The sequence below is a fragment of the Mesocricetus auratus genome, unplaced genomic scaffold, assembly GCF_017639785.1.
Source record: "Mesocricetus auratus isolate SY011 unplaced genomic scaffold, BCM_Maur_2.0 Super-Scaffold_100009, whole genome shotgun sequence".
Lineage (NCBI taxonomy): Eukaryota > Metazoa > Chordata > Mammalia > Rodentia > Cricetidae > Mesocricetus > Mesocricetus auratus.
The window spans coordinates 55,471,885-55,492,397 of record NW_024429193.1 but is presented as its reverse complement, the minus strand read 5'-3'; the positions used below and the strand labels follow the sequence as shown (position 1 = coordinate 55,492,397).

The following is a 20,513-nucleotide window of genomic DNA, read 5'->3' as shown; positions in this document are numbered from 1 at the left end:
AGGAGATAACTGACAACAGGCTTCTGGCAATCTTAATATGTGCAGTGAGGGGGAAAGTAGGTACCAAAGGGGAATGGAGGAGAAACTAGAGACATTAAATATAGTTCAATCAAATCCACTGCTACCAAAGGACAGAGTGGTGGGCAAGGGTTATAAGAAACAGAAAGATAAAAGAAGATAGCTGGGTGGTGGTGGCGCACGCCTTTAATCCCAGCACCTGGGAGGCAGAGGTAGGTGGATCTCTGTGAGTCTGAGGCCAGCCTGGTCTACAAAGTGAGTTCCAGGTTTAGTCAGGAGTGTTAAACAGAGAAACTCTGTCTCCAAAAACAAAACAAATAAACAAACAAAAAAAATCAAAATTAGTTTCCTTAACAGCAATGTTAACAGGCTGGTGGGAAGGGACCAAAGGTGAGAGACTATCAAAGACATGAGAGAGAGAGAGGGGGGGGGGGGGTCATGGGCCTGAGCTGTGAAAGGGGCTGACGGTTGCCAAGACAGAAGGGTGAGTAACAGGTTCAATGCTGGGCATGACAGATGAAGTTCTCCTTTGACTATCTTTTTATAGGGGATGGAGAAGCAAGGCCAGAAGCTGATGGAGGCTGGGGGAGGATGTTTGCAGAGAGAGCAGGTGGCGTGCAATTATCACTTAGGAGAGTGGGGAAGTAAACACACGAAGGAAACCAGAATGGCTCTCAATGTTGAGAGCCCATGTGACAGAAGGGATTGGAGATTTAAAGTGAGACCAGACCACTGTTGGAATGTTTTTTCCTTCAATTGCATCTAGCTCTGCATACACAGCCAAGAAAACAGCAAAGTTGGCTTTGAATCGGGTTGTGTTTTAAGTAGAGTAGACCAAGCCAGTGGCTAGAGAGTTAAGGATGCAAAGGAGGGAACATTATTGACTGGGAACTTAGGCTAAGGTATCAGTAGGTGATCATATAATTCCCCTTACCCCTTGACCCTGAACCCCTTAGGGAGGGCTCCAGGTACATGGTGAACTTCTGGTAAGAGAGAAGTGAAGACCAAGTAATGAGGAAGGACAATGTCAGATGGCAGGATCAATAGGACTGAAACACTACAGGGAACAATCTAGAAAGACTGTGCATAGAGAACCAGGCATGTCAAACTTCAGCTATGCAGGGGTTGGGCTTCAGCTATCAGAACTGAGCTGGTCTGACTTATAGAACTGGGAATGAAGGGCCAAAAAGGACAGAGGACGTGACACTTGGAGAGAACTTAAGAGACGAAGGCAGGGACTGACAATGAAAGTCTTGTCTACACCAGGGTTCTCCATGGTGGCTACTCAAGAGGATTCAATACCAGCGTCTAGACTGCACACATCTCGGAACTTCAAACATAATTTTTTTAAAGATTTATTTATTATATATATAGCATTCTCCTTGCATATATGCCTGCAGGTCAGACATGGTACCAGATCTCATTACAGATGGTTGAGAGCCACCATGTGGTTGCTGGGAATTGAACTCAGGACCTCTGGAAAAGCAGTCAGTGCTCTTAACCTGAGCCATCTCTCCAGCCCCCAAACATAATTTCTATTGGGATCTTTGCTTTCTGAAATCTCGCAAGATGACTTCAATAAATTTAGCCAGATAGGAATAAGGCTGGCATCTCAAGCAAATGAACAGAAAACCCAGGAGTCAATCAAGTTAGTGATAGGAGGGGCTACGAGGAAGAGGGAGGAGGAAGAGGGGCCCTGGGCAAGGAGACGCAGAAGGGACTTCCAGGGCTCAAAGGAAACGGTAGAAACCGCACTGGGAAACAAGGAGGGTACCTGACTTCTTTGCAAGGACTGTGAGAACAGTATCACTTAGGAGGGTTTCTGGGACAACTGCTCTCAGGGAGGAGGTAGGCAGCTGAAAAGAAGAAAAAGAAACAATGGGGTGCAGAAAGTGCAAGGCTTTGTTAATGACAGTGAGTTGCAGAGGGCCTTCCCTCGTAGCTTGGGGACAGAGTCTAAAGGGGGGCAAGAGGATCATGAGGTGATTACAGCTCCCTCGGGTATCAGTATAGATTTCCAGTGTGAGTGGAGGGTGATGGGAACCGGAACAAACACAGACAGAAGACTTAAGAAACTAAAACAAAACCGAGCAACGACCGGCACGAAGTTCCTACCTTCTGAGGCCCAGAATATGTTGACAGGCTTGGAGAAGACATCCTTACTTTTGACCCAGCTGTTGTTTCTCTGCCTGGTCCAGGCAGACACAACACAGTAATAATTGCCCCTGTCTTCCTCTGTAGTCCTTTGGATCCGGAAACTGAATGTGTCCGTGTGTTCCTTAGAAAAAATAAACTCTCCGCTCTGGGCCCGCAGTTTGCTCCTCTCTCCGTATCTTAGAGTCCAGTCTCCGTCCATGACTGCAAGAAGCTCACTGGCCACCACTTCGTCACTGCGGCGATTCATTCTGTAGTACCATGACACGGTAAGTCGGACACCAGCCTCCACGCGCTTCATGTCCATCACCCGACACTGCAGTTCTGTGGGGTCGTCTGAAAACCCAGGGACCTTAGAAGCATTCAGGTAGACTTGGTACTCTGGCTCTGAAGATGAGAGAGAAAAAACACAGCAACATAAGAATTGGCAAAGGGAACAAACCAAGGACCGCTCATATTGTGACAAACTGTTCATCTTACCAACTCTTAGGATAGAAATCAAGTCTTTGTGTTGGGCAGTAAAGACCCTATAAGAGTGTTTCTCAAAACCTGTAAATCACTTTTTCCTATATCTGCCTTAAGAAAACTGCCAAGGTGGTTGAGAGGTGGTTAAGAGGTTACGAACACTTGCTGCTCTTGCACAGGACCTGGGTTCAATTCCCAAAACCCACACTGCAATCACAACCATCTATAACTCCAATTCCAGGGATCCAATCCCATCTTATAGCCTCTGAGGACATAGTACACATGTGGTACACATGTATACATACAGGCAAAATACCCATACACATTAAAAAATAATTTTAAAATAGAAAGAAAAGGCCCAAGGCAGGAAGTCAAATGCCCAGGGTCAGAACCCCCACTTTTGCATAGGATGAGGGATACTAACAGGCACTACAGGCAGTTGGAATCTTTGAGGAGGATCTCAGAAACTTAGTGTTCACATCCTATCAAGACTGTCTCTGGGATGCCAAGAAAGCCCGCAGACCTCCGAAACTCCCAGTGATGCAAAGTTCTAATGCGAAGGACAATCCATCCACAATCTGAGGCTCACTAGGGTTCAGGTTCCTGCCACTCCTGGATGTGCCCCAAATGCAAAGGCCCCAGGTCCTCACTCATATTCTTATCCTCATTTGCAATTTTCCACTGAATCTGTATTCATCAGCCAACACCCCCTAGCTTAGACTCCCCAAAGCACATTCTTTTCACTGCCACAAATAACTCACCCTGTAACTCTGCCAGCCATGAAGCCATCACACAGTGAGCATGGCCCTGGTAAGTCTGCAGGATCACCACCCGCTTGCCCACTGTTTCCATGCTTGTGCTGTCACTGGCTGCAGGCTCCTCCACACTTGCCTCCTTAGGGAACCTGTGTTAGAACCCCTTGGCGGCCTTCTTTCCTCTCCACAGGCTGTTAACCACCACACAGGCGGATGCCTTTGTGCACAACAGTGTTTGGGATAGTCTGTGACCCTCAGTGTCCCTAGGGATGGCTCTCTTTCTCTGAGCTCCCATGCATCTTTCTGACACCAGTTATTCACTCTGCAACTACTCTTTGCTTGGGAGTCTCATTCCCAAGATCCTGGGACACAGTAGGAACTCAAGACATATCCCCTGAATTGATGGTAAGGTTATTAGAAAAGTCTACATTTTCTTTGCCCCAAGCACTTTGCCTTCTATGAGAAAAATCATTCGACTTAAACAGAGCTTTCCACTTTCCAGCACTCTCTTTATCTCCATCACCTTTAGCAATTTTGTTTTATTTCTTGCTGCTTTTATTTATGACTCACATGGATTATAAACTGCTGAGGTCAAGGAACTGTTCTTTTGTGATTTACACTTCTAATGAAATTTATAACATCCTGACTTCTCCAAGAATGATTAACAGGGTTAGGAAATGGAAAGAACTCAAAATCTTAATTCTCTCAAATGCCATCTTCACAAGCATGTAATTGTGAGTAAAACTGGGCTCCACCGTAGAGGTAAACCCACAGGGCCCCTGCCTGGCTGTGTGAGCACAGCCTAGCTGTGATACTGTGAGTGCTGTGTAAGCAGGTACCATAGGTTGCTGGGACATCAGTGGCAGAGAGGACAGGGCTGCCTCACTTTACTGTGTGTGGGGGCAGCAGTGCAGGGGGTGGGTGGGGCTCTGAGCTTGTCTTCCCACCTCCTGGAAGGGGGCTAACATGCCATAAGCTTTCCCAGCAGCAAGTGATTGAGGGGCAACCTCCCAGGAACTTGTGAAAGCTGCCACATGCAGAGGACATGCAAGACCCTCAGCACCCCACATTCAAGGGTTTTAGACCCTTCCGTTATGTCAAAATTTGGTTAGGACTGAAAAGCGGAACAGAGCCATGCGCTTCATCTAGTGTGGAAATGACAGATTTGAACTAGTGTGCACACAGCAGGGTGGCAGGCACACGGTTTTCTAGAAACCTTAGCATGAAACAAGCAAATATATTGGGTGCCTGCTACGTACAAAGCAATGTATTTGAAGCTTGGGGACGAGACCCTCAAACAGTCACTGTAGAGTAGGCAACTGCCATGAGGGAACCAGGGGTGCTTAGAAGGAAAGTGTTATCCCTGGGGACACTGAAGCTTCAGAGCATCCCAAACACTGGGACGCCACTGGGGCAGGAGTGTGTGGTAACTAGAGAAACTGAGGTAATGTGGAGGGGGCAGGCAGAGGAAGGAAGGCTAGAGGGGCTTAACACAGGGTTCTTGGCAAGTGTGGAGGAGGCGGGGAACCAGTGAAGGAGAAATATCAAACACAGCCACTCTGGCTGCCATTCACAGAGCTCTGTCTACTTTGGGTATGGTATGGGCAACACTTCCTGATGCAACAGCATCAGCCTGGACACTACTTCATGAGGTCATGGAGAGCAATGAAGACCATCTGCAGAGGTGAAGTACCATCGGTCAGCAAGCAGACCGTGTGCTCACCCTGCTTCTGCCACTGATCTGCAAACAATCTTGAACACACTTCTTAAGCTCTCTGGTGCCTCATCCGTAGCAATGCAGACTGTGACTATAACCACACCTCCTAACGTCACTGCAAGGGTTAGGAATTAGAAATATACATAGAAGGGATTGGAGAGATGGCTCAGAGAGTAAAAGCAGTAGTTGTGTAAGCCTGAATGACCCGAGTTCAGTCTCTAGAACCAATGTAAAGAGCCTGGTTGTACTCATTACATGGCAAGACGGAAGGCACAGACAGGAGGATTACCCGGAAGCTCACGGGCCTGACAGCCTGGATTATACAGTATGGCAGAAACAGCATGAGAGCCTGCCTCAACAGGGTGGAAAGGAAAACTCTAGACTGTCTTATGATCTCCATACATCTACTGTAGCATGACTGTGCTTGTACCCTCCCTGCTTAACCTGGTTCCTGGAGTACATACCAACAAATGTGAGCACACACATACACTGTTTACTATTCACAATTCCCATTTCATTCTCAGAAGGAACACCTTTAGAAGTCGAGTAACCTCCTCACATGGCTCACTGGTGGGAGATCTTGTCCAGGCCTGCATCCATCCTACCTTTGAAGACCAGCACCTCTCCTGAGCCAAACTTCATAGTTTCTAAGCTCCATGCTCGACAGGACAATTTTCAGGGCACTGAAGACTGTGCTGGTAATGGCACCGCCAGTTACTGCCACAGGGAATGTGACCAGAGGACAGCTGGCTTCCCATGGGCCCGAACTCTAGCCCAACTGACCATTGAAACTGAGATGCCCTGCCACTCGCTCCCCTCAGGACTTCTGTTCTCTAACAGATCACCTACCTTTTAATAACAAACCATTCTGTCTTTCATGGTTTACTTTCAGCTACAGGCACTTTCTTCCAAAGTGACCCCTTTCTAAAGGCTGTTAAAGTGATGATGAATGGCAGGGAATGCTCACCACAGCACTGTCCACAGTAGCCAGGACAGGGAGGAGAGGGAGTCCATCCAAGTGTCATGGGTGAGTGGAGAAAATGTAGGAGACACGCGCACGCATGTGTGCGCATGCACACACCACACACACACACACACACACACACACACACACACACACACATGTACGCATGCACGTATGCGCTCAATCACATTACAGTACTTTTCAGCTTTTTAAGACAAAAGAAATTCTGTCATCAGCAATGACATTGATGAACCTGATGGAGATTGTGTTAGTCAGAATAAGAAAGACACAGAAAGACAAATGCCTCATAGAACCTAAAAGAGTCAAACAGCACAGAATACAATGGGAGTTCTCAGAGGCTGGAGAAGGGGAGGGGCAGGTGTCTGTCAAAGGATGTGAAACTTCTGCTGGACAGAAGATAAGTCCAAAAAGCCCATTTGCAACACAGTGACTGTTCTTAGATGACTGTCTATAGGTGCTTGAGAATGGTTAAGAGAATGCATTTTAAATGCTCTCTCCACTCAAAGTCAGCATAACCATTGCCAACAGACATGTTAATTAGGTTACTTCAGCCATTCCACCCAGCATACAGGTATCATGGTGTATGCCATAAATAGATTCAATGTTAAGCCAGATGTGGTGGTGTATAGCTTCCATCCCAGCACTCTGGAAGCAAAGGAGAATCACTGAGAGTACCAGGTCAGCCAGAGTTAAATGGTGAGACCCTGTTTCAAAACTAAAGACAAAACCAAAACACCAAAAACAAAACCCCATACACACAGAGACACAGACACGCTCAATGTAGACACACGCACATATATAATATATGCATACAACTTTAGTTAGCTGAATTAAAAAGATGATTAAGAATTGGAAGCATGAATAACTGACCTTTTAGTGGCCAGGGGAAAATGTTCCACCAGGGTACCTCTCCCCCTACCCTCTTCTCTTCCCCTCCCTGGCTATTCCCCAAAACTCACTCACTCACTCACTCACTCACTCTCTCAGTGTTTTACAGACTTCACAACCCAACACAGGTGCGGTGCTGTGTCAGGCACATTGACTGGGGCTCCACAGCATCTTAAGTGTAGCCAGGTCATAATGTAACCCACATCAGTCACCACCTTCCCTCACCAGCGTGCACATGGGGCAAACACACCTGGAGCCCACTCCGAAGAAGCACAGCCAGCTCCTCCTTCCCAACGCTCCACTGCCTGCTCCTGGGACCACACTCCCACCGTTCTTGCTCCTGACCATCCCAGATTGGGGTGAACTGCTCCATCTCACCTCTTCCTCTTGCCTCCACACTCCGAGAGAGTAAGCCCCAGGCCTCCTCAGTGCCCTTTCCACTCCTCCTACTCCAAGTCTGATACATGGCAGTTAAGAGCGAAACCACAGGGAACACCACCCTCACTGCCTCCAGCAAGACTATCATGGCCTCCCAATGGCCCTGTAACTGATATACTTGGCAAGTCACAGTCATAAGCCTCCTAAGCCTCCTCTCACCTGCTTGGTTCAGAGCACGCACCCTAGCCTGCATTCAAGACCCTCACCATTTGAACCCAACCTAACCCCAATACTGCCTCCCCTCCGTCCCTCTCGGCACTCCACTGCTCCTAGTTCCTGCTGTCTTCCCTGTCACACCCCCTACCTCATCACCCAGGGTACCTGCTCAGCATGCTGCTGAGGAAATAGCTGAACAGACTGTCCCACTCTACTCCACCCCCCACTCTGAAAGGGGTCTGTCTCCATCCTGTGATTCCAGGCGATGGGGAGGGGCACAACACAGTAGGAATGCAGGACACTCACATCGGGTTAGAAGAATCTCATTGACTGGCCAGGAAAATGTCTCCATGGACTTCGGGGCTGCTCTGCTACTCCTGCTGATGTTAGCATGAACCCCACCTCCACCACAAACAGCCACAGGTTGAATGCACAGACTCATGGGGTTTTGGCTTGTGAAATGACGAAGTGTAGGTTTGTTTGAGCTGTCTACCAGCTTTGTGAGCCAATTTCAGATGAACACTCTCAGAGAAGACGGGATGCTGCCTATGACATCAGTCAGATGCTGCCTATGACATCAGGAGTCAGGGCACAGGTTCCTGTTTCATTTCTGCCCTGTGCATGTGCAGAAGGTATCCTTTTACGTTGTTTCAGTTTTAAGCATGGTTTGTGGAGTCTGTGTCTTTCTGTAGGCCTCTGGTACCACGCCCCTTCTTTGTGGCCTCACCTTGGCAACACAGAAAGCGTCCTCTGATCTCTCGCAGTGTATCATCCCACATCCCCACTTCTCATTCAGAAAGTGTTCAGAGATCCTACCACCTGCCAGGCTCCCTACTCTCTGGAGATTTTACTAGAACACTGTCTTGAACTTCGGTTATTTGTATGTATATCTCATGGACCCTTTCCAAAGCTAGGGACTACCCACAGCATCCATCTGCACATGCTATGCATAAAGAGCCTTCTATATCAAAGATATTAGCATACTGGCTGAATTGGAGTAAATTCAATATTTTGCATAAAAATGCTCATTTTGGCATGGTATTTCACAACTGATTACTGCTACATTCTGCCTGATCTCATCACGAAATCAGCTAAGAATGCAAGGACAGTTATGTTTGAGAAATGCTCATCAGTTAAGATGCATCCTGAAGCATTTAGTGGTAAAGCGGTATTGGGAGGCTGTGTGCGGTAGCACATGCCTGCAATTCTAGCATGTGAGAGGCAGAGGCAGGAGCGTGCTGTAGCCAACCAGGGCTACAGGGGAAACGAGATCTTCTCTCACAAAAGAAAAGATAAGGCATCTTGGGAATGGTTTATGTTTCTGTAGATAAAAAAGGAAGTGTAAGAGAGAAAGACAGTGTGTGTGTTCGTGCGTGTGCGTGTGCGTGTGTGTGTGTGTGTGTGTGTGTGCCTCCCTCCAAGGGAGGAAAGAACACTGAAATCAGATGAGCAAGATACTTATAGTTAAGGCTGGTGATTATTTCTTCTACTGTGAATGTTTGTAAATTTGTTTTGAAAAGCTGAAAACAAATAACAACCCACGCTATCAGCTCTTTCACAGAACACAGAGCCATTCCAAGCCAAATTCCAGTAGCATGTGAAAACAGGAACCCATTTTTTAATCTGGGTACCAGGGCCACACCTACACACACACACACACACACACACACACACACACACACACACACACACACAATCGATCTCCAAAGCTGTAGAAACATGGATCATTAAATTTCTTTGTCATAACATTCAAAACAATGAAAAGTCTTGAGAATCACTGGCTAGGTTACATACTCAAGTACTTTGTGCCTATTGTTTTCAGGAGCCGCCCACTTTCTGTACTGTGTATTCAAGGTATACAGATGTCTTTCATTTACTCTAACAATTCTATAAAGAAGGTATATAACCTTATCCCCATTCTACAATAATAACAATGGTGGCAACTAACATTTATTGAAAGCTCCTAGATCCCAGGCAGCAGACCACAATACTTTCCGTGCTGTTTTGTTTAATCATTACAACAACGTTATGGAATTAGTATTATTTCCATGTACATTTTAAAGGACAAGCAAAACTGAAGCCCAGGGAAGCTAAGTTAGGGAATTTTTGCATAGAGTTTGAGCAGAATTGCAGGGGAGACTGGCTCCCAACCTAACCTACCTGGACAAGCTCATTCCATCCTTGGGATACCAAGGCTTTCTCATAGCCTACTCCCTCCCAGGAGCCCAGAGTGATAGCTGAGATGCTTTGTCCCCCTTCCCCTGCAGGGGCATGTTCTAACACCCCCTCCACTTGTGCTCTCCCTACAGCTGATGAGAGAAAAGGCTGGAAGGTCGGAGTTGGAGAAAACAGTGGGGGCCTTCTACGGCTGTGGATCTTGAAGCAGACAGGTACTTTAGAGGCAGCCAACTGTCAAAGAGTTAGCATAGTCATTTGTACACTAAAGATTCTAATTTCTAAACAGAGGTGGCTACAAAGTCCTGTTGTGGGGGAATTGCTCTGCAGAGCCTAGGAGGAATTATTACCATGACAGAAGTCAATACTAGCCATTTCAGAGCAAATGGAACACTTATGCGCTACACTAGCTTCATCCTCATTTACTCCTCTAAGAGAGCGGGTGGTAGTGGCTCACACCTTTAATCCCAGCACTTGGGAGGCAGAGGCAGGAGGATCTCTGTGAGTTCAAGACCAGCCTGGTCTACAAGAGCTAGTTCCAGGACAGCCTCCCAAGCCACAGATAAACCCTGTCTCGAAAAAAATCCAGACTTGTGAGCACAGTAGGAAGGTCTGGGTGTGGTCAGCTCAACCACCTTGCCCCAGCACCTCTTGGGAATGCTACATTTCTTGGGACACACATTTCTGGCTCTTCTAAGCTGGATTCCCTGGTGCCCAAACAAAACTTCTACATCCTGACTGACTAACGACTTGGTGGAGAAGACCCTCAAGAACTGCGAAATCATCCCCATTACCGCTAAGGAATGTATTAACATATAACCGCCAGGTACTATGCTAAGTACCTTATGCATTTTCCTATTAAACCGAGAAAACCAAAGATGCAACAGAGTCCACACAAGTCTCCCTGACTCCAATGCTCCACCACGCACATTTCTAGAATAATCCTGAACAGATGCGGGCTATCATGTTAACAATTCCATATCTCTAAACAGGATGTCCTAGAGAAGGCATCTACTAAGTGCTTAGCAGACTAATAGTGCTTTTAAAGAAAAGAAGTAATTACCATCCTTGCTGGCACACTGCTGAAGAGGGGGGTCAGTTCTCCAGTGGGGGGAGAATGCAAATCAGGTTCTTAAGCCTAAACAGCAAGCTCAGAGCTCAGCTCCCCCCACCCCCATTCCAAGCCCCTGGAACCTTCTCTAATTAACACTGCAGAAGTCCGGTCTTTGGGCAGAGAGCTCAACCATAAACTGATTAGTATCCAACTCTTGCCAAAGGCTCGTTTAAGACATCTGATAGCAGAGAGAGATGGCTTAATGTGCAGATTAACTGGCCATTCCGCTCGGCTCTCTACGCTTTAGCTATACACTAAATTGGATCAACACAAAGCAACATTTGTTTCCTGAAGCGATTCAAGTTCTCGAGACAAACTCCTTTTCCACACTTACAACTCACGCCCTCAGCTCTCAGCGAGTGTGGGTTTAAGAAACAATCCATTTGAACAGTCACTGAAGGCCTTTAGTAAAAGAACAGTTATGAGCACTGTCCATTAAATTATCCACTGCCCCTGAAATGAAAGAGCATGGGATAAACCCTGTGCCAAGAAAAAGTTTGCCTCTCTGAAAGAGTTTATGTTTTCTTTCTTCAGAGAACTGGATAATCACATCTTTTTGTCTCAATTTCAAAACTCACGAATCAGCCCTCAAGTGCAACAACTAATTCATCCCAACCTCCTCCCATGATCTATTCTTAGATTCTCTTTGCCCCTTTTGATCGTGATTATATTTTTATGTCTGCTGCTTTGTTCTTCATTTTGCAAACCAACTTATATCTTTTCCTCCTTCAAAGGCGGATACAAATCATAGCAAAGGGCCTTTTTCTCACCTTCAAAAAAAAAAATCACCTGGATTCCTCCATCCTGTTACAAAGGATCCTTGACTTTTCAGACCATTGGCAATATCAGACCCATGTAACACCACATACCTGAGGCCACAGTTCCCACTCCCTCATCAACCAGCACAGCAGCTCTGAAGACGAGAACAAAACCAGCTCATCTTTAAGACTAGATGATGGCCATCTCAGGCAGCGGAACTGATTTTCAAAACCAAAGATGTTCCCCATGTATAGTGATAACGCATAGGGCAGATCAAGTTGACCATCATTCTAAGCCATTCCCAAACAAGCAAAAATTAGCCACTGGGCAAGAGTCCGTTTTCCAAAGATGGTCAATAGTACATCCCACCTGGCCATTTAGTGCATATAAGTTCTCCGTCCGTGCCTGGAAAAAGTAAGTATTCAGTAAATGGTAATTGTAACTCTTAACATATCAAGTGCAAAACTGAGTGGGGTGTCATATCTGCACAGGGATCCGACTTTCTTAAGAACACCCCTGTGAGCCAGGTGTGGTGCGGGCGCCTTTCATCCCGGCACTCAGGAGGCAGAAGCAGGCGGATCTCTGTGAGTGATCCAGCCTGGTTTATAGGGTGAGTGATTTCCAGGACAGCCAGGGTGGTTACACAGAGAAACCTGTCTCAAAAAACCAAAAAAAGAAAAAAAAAGTGCCTCTGTGACAACAGTCTATGTCACACAACTCAGGATGATCTATACACTTAGCAGGTCATCTACCTCCCTTGCTTTTTTTTGGGCACATCTTCATTATGCTATACAGACTCCCAGTTGTATTTGATGGAATGCACAAACTACACTTCAGAGACAACATTTAAGGTCTGGGTAGAGAATGCAGTTTGCAGACTATGACTAAAGGCCTGTGGCTGTACTCTGGGCTGACTATGACTAAAGGCTTGTGGCTGTACTCTGGGCTGAGTTGCCTCCTGACAAGTGTCCAAACAGCTGCAAAGCATGAGTCATAGACAGGGAAGAGGGTGAAGACTTAAGAGGAAAAAAGAGAAAAACACAGTTGTTTTTCATAGTATTTACCCTCCTGGTGAGTTCACGTGTGCACAAGGGTCTCTGGATATTCTAAGCCATGGCTACACCTGCACACAGTTCTGGTTTTAATATGCATGGGTTTTATATCACCTGTACCCTGGGGTTGACATTTTCTCCCACTCAGCCAACACTGATCGAGTGCTTATTCGGTATAAGACACGGGAGAGAGTATGGGACGCTACTGGAGTTCTACTCACTGGAGATATGCACCAATGACTTTCACAATGGCGCTGGTACTCTTCAGGAAAACAGATGACAGGATCCTTGGGATAATAAAGGAGTCTTTCCCACAGTTTAGCCTCTTTATTCCTCCTCAATCTCTGGAGAACACGTCACCAACAAATCCCTTCCAGTTACAAAGCCCATTCCCTCCCAGAGCTTGCCCCTGATGTCTGACAGTGCCTGTGCTTCCCCCAGGGTATGTGGGATCAATACAGCAGGACTTCAAAGAAGCCCTTGAATTGAAGTACAGGCAGAATTTAAAAAAAAAAATCCTGGAGCTAGGATTCAGAAGTTGGAGGGGAGAGGTGGGGGGAGAAAGCCGGAGTGGGAATTTGACAGCACCACACAATGCACTCGGATCAGAGCTGTGAGACAGATTCAAGTCCAGAGATGAAAACTCTTCCCTCGGTGCTGACAACATCTGTTTTATTTTGAAGGTTGCTAAGGAGCGTCCTAGCTGGGCCAGCATTGTTCCAGCTCGGGACTTCACAGCGCGCCTCACGCGGGCTTCTGACTGCACGAATGAAAGCTCTCCAGATAAGCCTGCTCCTTTTGCCTTCCAGATATCAAAGCGCCACTTTGCAGCCGGGCTGACTGACACCCCAACACCCCACTCACCCCTGGCTCAGCCCTGACCGGACTTTCCCTACTGCTGATTCTCTAAGGAGTCTTCCCCCTGCACCCCCGTTCCCACTTGCCAAGTTCCCATCTGTGCCGAAGAAGGCTTACTGAGGACAGACAGACAGGGAGCTCACCCTAGAGCCATAGAGGACCGCTATGGAAGATGGAGAACTACCTAGGAGCTGAGGCACACACAAGCCAGAGGAGTGTTAGCACCAGGCAGTTGGGGAAGTCATTTCCTGGCCTTTAAAGATCAGTGCTGCCTCCTTAATCACAGAAAAATCAAATGCCTTTGTCAGGTCCACGCTGTAAACAGAAGAGCTGACCACAGGCCTGTCCACTGGGGAAACGATGTAGGTGGGGAGCCAGGGGAGCCCGCCACACCCTACAAGCCCATCCCTCCTAAGCCTAGTAGCAATTACAAGCCTTGATGAACAACAGAAGGGGCTAGCACACACTCCTTCCAGTGGACAGACACACAGGAAAAAAAGATGAGGAAAAAGGACACTATAGGAGATAGAGTCAAAACCAATCAGGCATAAGATGGAGCCACAGAGGGAATCACAGTAAGACAAGGCAAAAACACGTGAGACAAAGGGAAGACACAGCAGGAACCACATGCATGATAAAGTGAGGACAGCAGGGAGCACACATGGTAAAGTGAGCACTCGTCAGGGAGCACACATGATAAAGTGAGGACAGCAGGGAGCACACATGATAAAGTGAGCACTCATCAGGGAGCACACATGATAAAGTGAGGACAGCAGGGAGCACACATGGTAAAGTGAGCACTCATCAGGGAGCACACATGGTAAAGTGAGCACTCGTCAGGGAGCACACATGATAAAGTGAGGACAGCAGGGAGCACACATGATAAAGTGAGCACTCGTCAGGGAGCACACATGATAAAGGGAGCACTCTCTGGGGAGCATATGCACAATGAAGGAGGACTCTCCTGGGAGTACACGTGTGACAAAGTGAGGGCTCCCAAAGGAGCACAAGCATAATAAAGTGAGAGCCCCCAGGGAGTACATGCATTATAAACTGAGCACTCTCCAGGAAGCATTCATGATGACAAGATGAGGATACATCAGTTGACATGACAAGACAGAACATGGCCACAGTCACATATGTGATTAGGGAAGGGCACACATACATGACAAATGGGGTGGGTGACACTATGAGGTCACACCAGGAATCGTTCCACGTGTCACACGCTGCTATAAAACATGGAGTGAGGTGACACCTCTGCTTCTTCACCAAGGGAGCAACACCTGGGCTGAGAGCCTGAGGAGAGACAGCGAGGTGGGTGGCCCTACTGTAGCCCCTACTGTAAACGGCATCTGCAGATAAAACCACTACGGGCTGAGCGGGGAGAGAACACTCTGGTTAGCTGGACGAGGTGACTGCTGTTTCTTGTTGCCTGCCCTTCAGGAAGCACTAGCCCAGGGCAGAAATGTCTAGGGGTCTAAGTAAGGAGAAGAGAATGGCTGTCTCTTCCCTCAACAAAGAGCCACTGAGCTCTCACAGGCAGGTGACTCTCACCAACAAAGGAACCCACATTCTCCAGCAAGGGCATTGGAACAAAAATCACCTATGCTTTTCCTTGCTGGCCAGACTGTTTCAGCCCATCATGCTTCCCTCCAGCCTAGGAGCTGGGGGGCTCAAGGACACTTGTCTGATCCAAACATCTAAATGAGGCACACCGCCTAGCATACCACAGGCTTCCTGAGTGCACAGGAAGGATTAAGCAGACAATTACTCACCTAGCCAGGTCACGCTTACACTGGACGGGGCAGACATGGCCTCTGCCACCTTGTGCCAGCTCCTGTTATGTCCAGGAGCCCAGAGGGCCACAAGGCAAAGGTAGTAGCCAGAGTTTTCTTTGCTAGCATCCCGCACCAGCAGATGGTAAGAGCGGGTATCCACGTGGCTGAGAGCAACGTGTGGTGAGCTGTGTACCAGGGAGTCACGGTCCAGCCGGGCCAGCATGTGAGAGGCAAGCAAGGAGGCATCAGGTGTCTTTTTGAAGTACCATGTCACCTCGGGTCGAACATCATCCACACAGTCTGTTGTGATGTTGCAAGAAAGGTCCAGGTCCTTTCCTTCAGTCACAGACACAGTCCTGGGCACAGCCAATTGCAGAGCTAGAAGAGGAAAAACAAGTCTATCAAGCGATCGAGTGGTTTGCCCTTTCTAGACCCTCCCTTCTCCTTACCACCCCCTAGATCACCTCCTTTTAAGCTGATTTATAGTGTTAAAATTAGAAGGCTTTGTGCAGTTGAAAGTACTTGAGGAATAGTTAATGAATAAATTCATGACACACACTAAATTGGTTTTGGAAAAGAGAAGCAACGAACGCCAGCAAACACTTTATCACTTTCATGCACTCACTGTACATTAATTCTGAAAATAACAATATGAGGTGGATACTACTATGGTCATTTTATTGATATGGAGGCTGAGGCAGAATAGCTCCATGGTAGAGTCCTCCCCTAGCATCCCTGGCTCCAGTACCCTGAGGGTGGGGGTGGAAAATCCTACACAGATAAGCCAGAAAGTAAAACCAGACAATTCTTGTGAGTCAGCCCTTCACAATGTGATGTATGTAGACTATCGCTTCATTAGACATGCCCAGCTGAAAATCAAGCATGAGACATACTCTGAACCCCAAACCCAACGAGTTTTGCATTCTCCCTGCTACTGTCCTCTCATGACTATGGGCGATTAAAAGTAAGACATAATTAGGGAAAGCCTTGAAGTATTGGATGTCACAGACTCAAGGAAGGTTTTGCTCAGCATTCTATAGTCAAAGCTTTTAAATGGAAATATTTTACTCTATTCAGGGAGTTTTTAAGACGTCGAACATCTGTAATCAGAGTAGAAAAATTCAAGTTACAACGATACTCTGGGAACTGTCACTAAATGACAGACAGCCAACTTCTCCCAGTGGAGTCAAGTGAGACACAGTCCCCACCTTCTACCAGAATCCATTTAGCACCCACTGCTGTTCCCTGGAAGCTCAGGGACAAAGGCTTGTGCCCAGTTCAGAAAACACCAAACCCAAGAGCCCACACCCTCCAGCAGATACTGCTTCCACATGAATATTTCCAAATCTTGACAATGTTTCAAACGAGTATTTCAAGTCAAGTTCAACATCCATCCCAGCACTTGACAGAAAATGAGGTAGACACAGATCAGGGAAAAGAATCTGAAAGTCTGGTTTGTCCTTCTCTTTCTCCTCTTTATAGATCGAGAAATGCATTCCTAGGATCCAGAAATACTGGCAGCAATGTCTTTTCACTTTGCTATTTTCTTAGTGAAAGTGGCTAAATATCTGTCCTACCAGTAACCATGGGTCCCAGTATTCCAGATGTAAAGATTTGGCAATGGGAGATGAAACAGAGCTGGGGATGGGGGATGGGATGAGGGTGCAGTTCTAAGGATTAAGAATGCATGAGGAGATCTGGGCAAAGCCTGTGGCATTCTAGGTTTTCTCTTGTAGAATACTGCTAAATCTTCAAGTTACATACTAAGATTTGTATCACCAGCCACTCCCACCGTAGGGAGGACCTACCCACCACACGGATGGCACAGCTATCTAAGGGTTCTGTGCCATTTACAATGCCACTATGGTCAGAGAACATGGGCAGGTACCTGTGACAGGTGCACAGATTGATAATAAGCAAAAGAGCATCCCTCAGCTGGGTATGGTGAGACATGTCTGCACTCCCAGCACTTGAAACAGAGGTAGGCAGATCTGTGTGTGTTCAAGATAAGCCTGTAAGTTACAGGCCAGTAAGACACTGTCTAAAAACATAAATAAGTAGACAAAGAGGGCTGTGAGGATGGAGGGAGAGAGGAAGGAGGAGAGGGAAGGGGGGGATCACATGTAAGTGAGCTCACAGCCACCAAGCCCAGGGATTCTTAACTTGTAGTGCACAGAGGACTTAGGGAGTCTGGGCATGTGGATGGGAAAATTTGTCCCTATTTTTATTTTCATTATATTATATTTCATTCATGCTGGCATATTACAAATCCTCCCTTTGTAAGTAAGCAATAAGGCAGTAGAGTATGGCCTATACCTGGGGCTTGTCCTCAACAGAAGCAACAGATCTTCATACGTCACCTTATAGGAGTTGTAGACATCTGAAACATCATTTACATTCACTGCTTCCCTAGAAATTATGATGGCTGTTAGGCCTGCCAATATGGCTTATTGCTCATGTGTTAATAATGAAGTATAATTTAGTATAGAACAAATGTGTCTTAAAGATATTTGGTAACTACTTCAGTATAATTCTTTCAGTGTCACCTTATATACTGTGTTTCATGAATTAAGAGAGTTACAGGCTTCAAAAGACTGTCAAAGAGACCCATCACACACGAAAAGATCACAAAGTCAAGCATGCTGGTGCAAGTCCGTAGTCCTAGCTATTCCAGATACTGAGGCTGGAAGAACACAAGTTCAAGGCCAGGTGGAGTCACTTATCAAAGTCCCACCCCAAAATAAAAAGGGCAACATAGCTAAGCAATAGGTGCTTGCCTAGCAAGTGGGAGGCCCTGGGTTCAACACCAGAGAGGATGGTGAAGCCTCAACCTCAGGATGGAGCTGCTATGCCGGGTCTTGAATCCCAATCATGTAACTAGATGCTACGGGTTTGTTGTATGTTTGAAACATGCCCCTCCTTTCTGATTGAAATTCCTACATTAAATGGTGAATTTGCTGCCAAGCTAAGCTCTTAGCCTGCTTGCCTCATTAAAGCAGTTGCTTGGTACACACTGAGGTTTCCTATAGCAGATCCCAGACAATCAGTTTGGCTACAGAATATGACCCTAGTCCACCTGGGAAGTCATTTCTGCAGCCACGGGAGCCTAGGCCCACAGTAATGGCCATGCCTCGGCTGCCCCAAGCTCCTTGTGAACGTATTCACACCCGTGTTCAGGTGCAGGGAATGCTGCCCAGAACCATGCAAGTTGCAAAAACAATCACTGGTTATAGTTTCTCACTTTCCTTCCCAGGGAACAGAGCAGGCCACACACTCACATTCCTGAGCAGGGAATGAATCCAGCCAAGGTCTCCTAGGAGGTAGGGGAGACCATTATCTGAAGATGTCAGACTCCTAGACAACCAGGTACACCCAGCTATCCCTGGCAGTGACAATGACCTGCAATGATTTCTTTGTACTCTGTCCTTACTGAGGCTTCAGGCTCCAGTGACCCAGGATTGAGCCTGAAGTAGTTCTGAGTCCAGAGCCCAGAACAGTGCTGAAATCAGTAGGCAACCTACCAATGCTTATCAAAGACTAATTCAATGATGGTTTTCTCTCGCTTTTCTTCTGTTTTTGTAGACTTCCTAGTATGACCTTTCTGCCTTGTTACCATAGCTGGGGATCCTAAAAGAGGGCATATTTGCAAATTATAGGACAAAAATTAATTGATATGGACCATGACTGGACTTTCTGGAGTATATATGGCATAGGAAGCAAGAAGAAGCCTGATCCATGGGGGGGGGGGGGGTGTTACCTGATGAGGGTGGAAAGGCAGGTTCAGAGTACACAGTGGCAAGAGGTTTAGAGTCAGTTGCACACGCACGCACGCACACACACGCGCGCGCGCACACACACACACACACACACACACACACACACACACACACACGCACGCACACACCCCTACCTAACGGGAGGTGGGACCCAAGGATTCAAGGAGATAGTAAACAAGAAAAGCTAAAGCAGCAGGTATGAGCAAATGCAGCCACACCCCTGGGGACATCAGGTGGGCCCTGACAGGACACCGTTCTTAACTTCTGAGTCAGACCTATACAAGGTAAGCAACAGCAGACAGCAGGAAGGCAAAACTCTGGCAGTAGCACACAGCTCAAAGGCCCGAAGCTACCAACACCACTCTGCTCCCCACACCCAACAAGGGGAAAGGTCAGTCCTTTTCTGGTCTAGTCCTGTATATGGCCACTGGTTCCAATCAGTGAGACATTTTCAAAACCTCACCTGTCGGCTGGATCACCACGGTGGCCACTTCCACAGCTTTTTCTTGGATTTCTTGCCAGCTGCCTTGCTCTGTGATCCACTCGCTGACCACACACCTGTAGGAACCCTGGTCTGCAGAGAGCGCCCGGGCCACGGAGAGGCGGTAGGCGTCACTGCCCACTGTGTCCAGGCGTACATCCCCACTGTGGTAGCGCTGCTCATAGCCAGGGCCTGGGTGAAACCTGCCCTCGTGGCTTAGGGCTAGGATGCTGCGGTGCACTGGACCACGGTGTAGCTCCCACCGAAGCACCAGGTGAGTATGCAACGGTGACACGGTGGACGCGACACATCTCAGCTCGAAGGGTTCCCCCTCACGCAGACTCAGGCCTGGAGGAGGCCGGGAGCTGGGGCCCACCACCAGGGCGTCTGCTAGCACTGTGAAGGACAGAGGGAAGACACCAGTCAGTGGTCATCATTGGTCCTACTCCGTAACTAAAGCATAGGCTACTTCTCATGACTCTGGCCTTGAGCCGTGGCGGATACCCAAGAAGGATTCCTCATTCCTTTTCTGGTTCTAAAGCCTAGAGAGGCAAGTCATCTATTCTGATCCACCCACTATCTCAACTGACTTTCTGACTTGAACAAACAAAAAGAAAAATGAGACAATAATAAAACTCCATCCAGCTAAAATGGGTTTGTGAGTATTTCTGTCACCATGATGCAGGTTTACTTTGCTCTCTGTGCCTCAGTTTCCTAGAAAGGAAGATGATTGGCTGTCCTCATTTCACAGGGCCAACAAGAGTCCAGTGAGTGCCATGACAGTGTCGAGCACCAGGATGAAATAGACTGGCGTGATGTCCAAGCAATCCTTTGGTTAGGACACAGGGCTGGAGGAGGGAGCCTGCAATCTAGAGACAAGTGAGCTGCCAAGACTCAAGATCTCCAGGGAGACGTGATGGCAGGAGCTGCCTGAGCCTCACATC

General features: G+C 47.3%; 1 protein-coding gene across 1 annotated transcript in view; it reads right to left on the bottom strand.

Moving 5' to 3' along the window:
- The window catches only part of Ptgfrn (prostaglandin F2 receptor inhibitor), a 69,060-nt gene that overhangs the window by 17,920 nt on the left and 30,627 nt on the right, over positions 1–20,513 (bottom strand). Inside the window, exons 3-5 of the mRNA XM_005076518.4 lie at positions 19,552–19,965; positions 15,310–15,690; positions 2,134–2,559 (exon numbers count right to left, since the gene is read on the bottom strand). Of these exons, the coding sequence (XP_005076575.1) occupies positions 2,134–2,559; positions 15,310–15,690; positions 19,552–19,965 (1,221 nt within the window). The remainder of the gene's footprint in view (positions 1–2,133; positions 2,560–15,309; positions 15,691–19,551; positions 19,966–20,513) is intronic.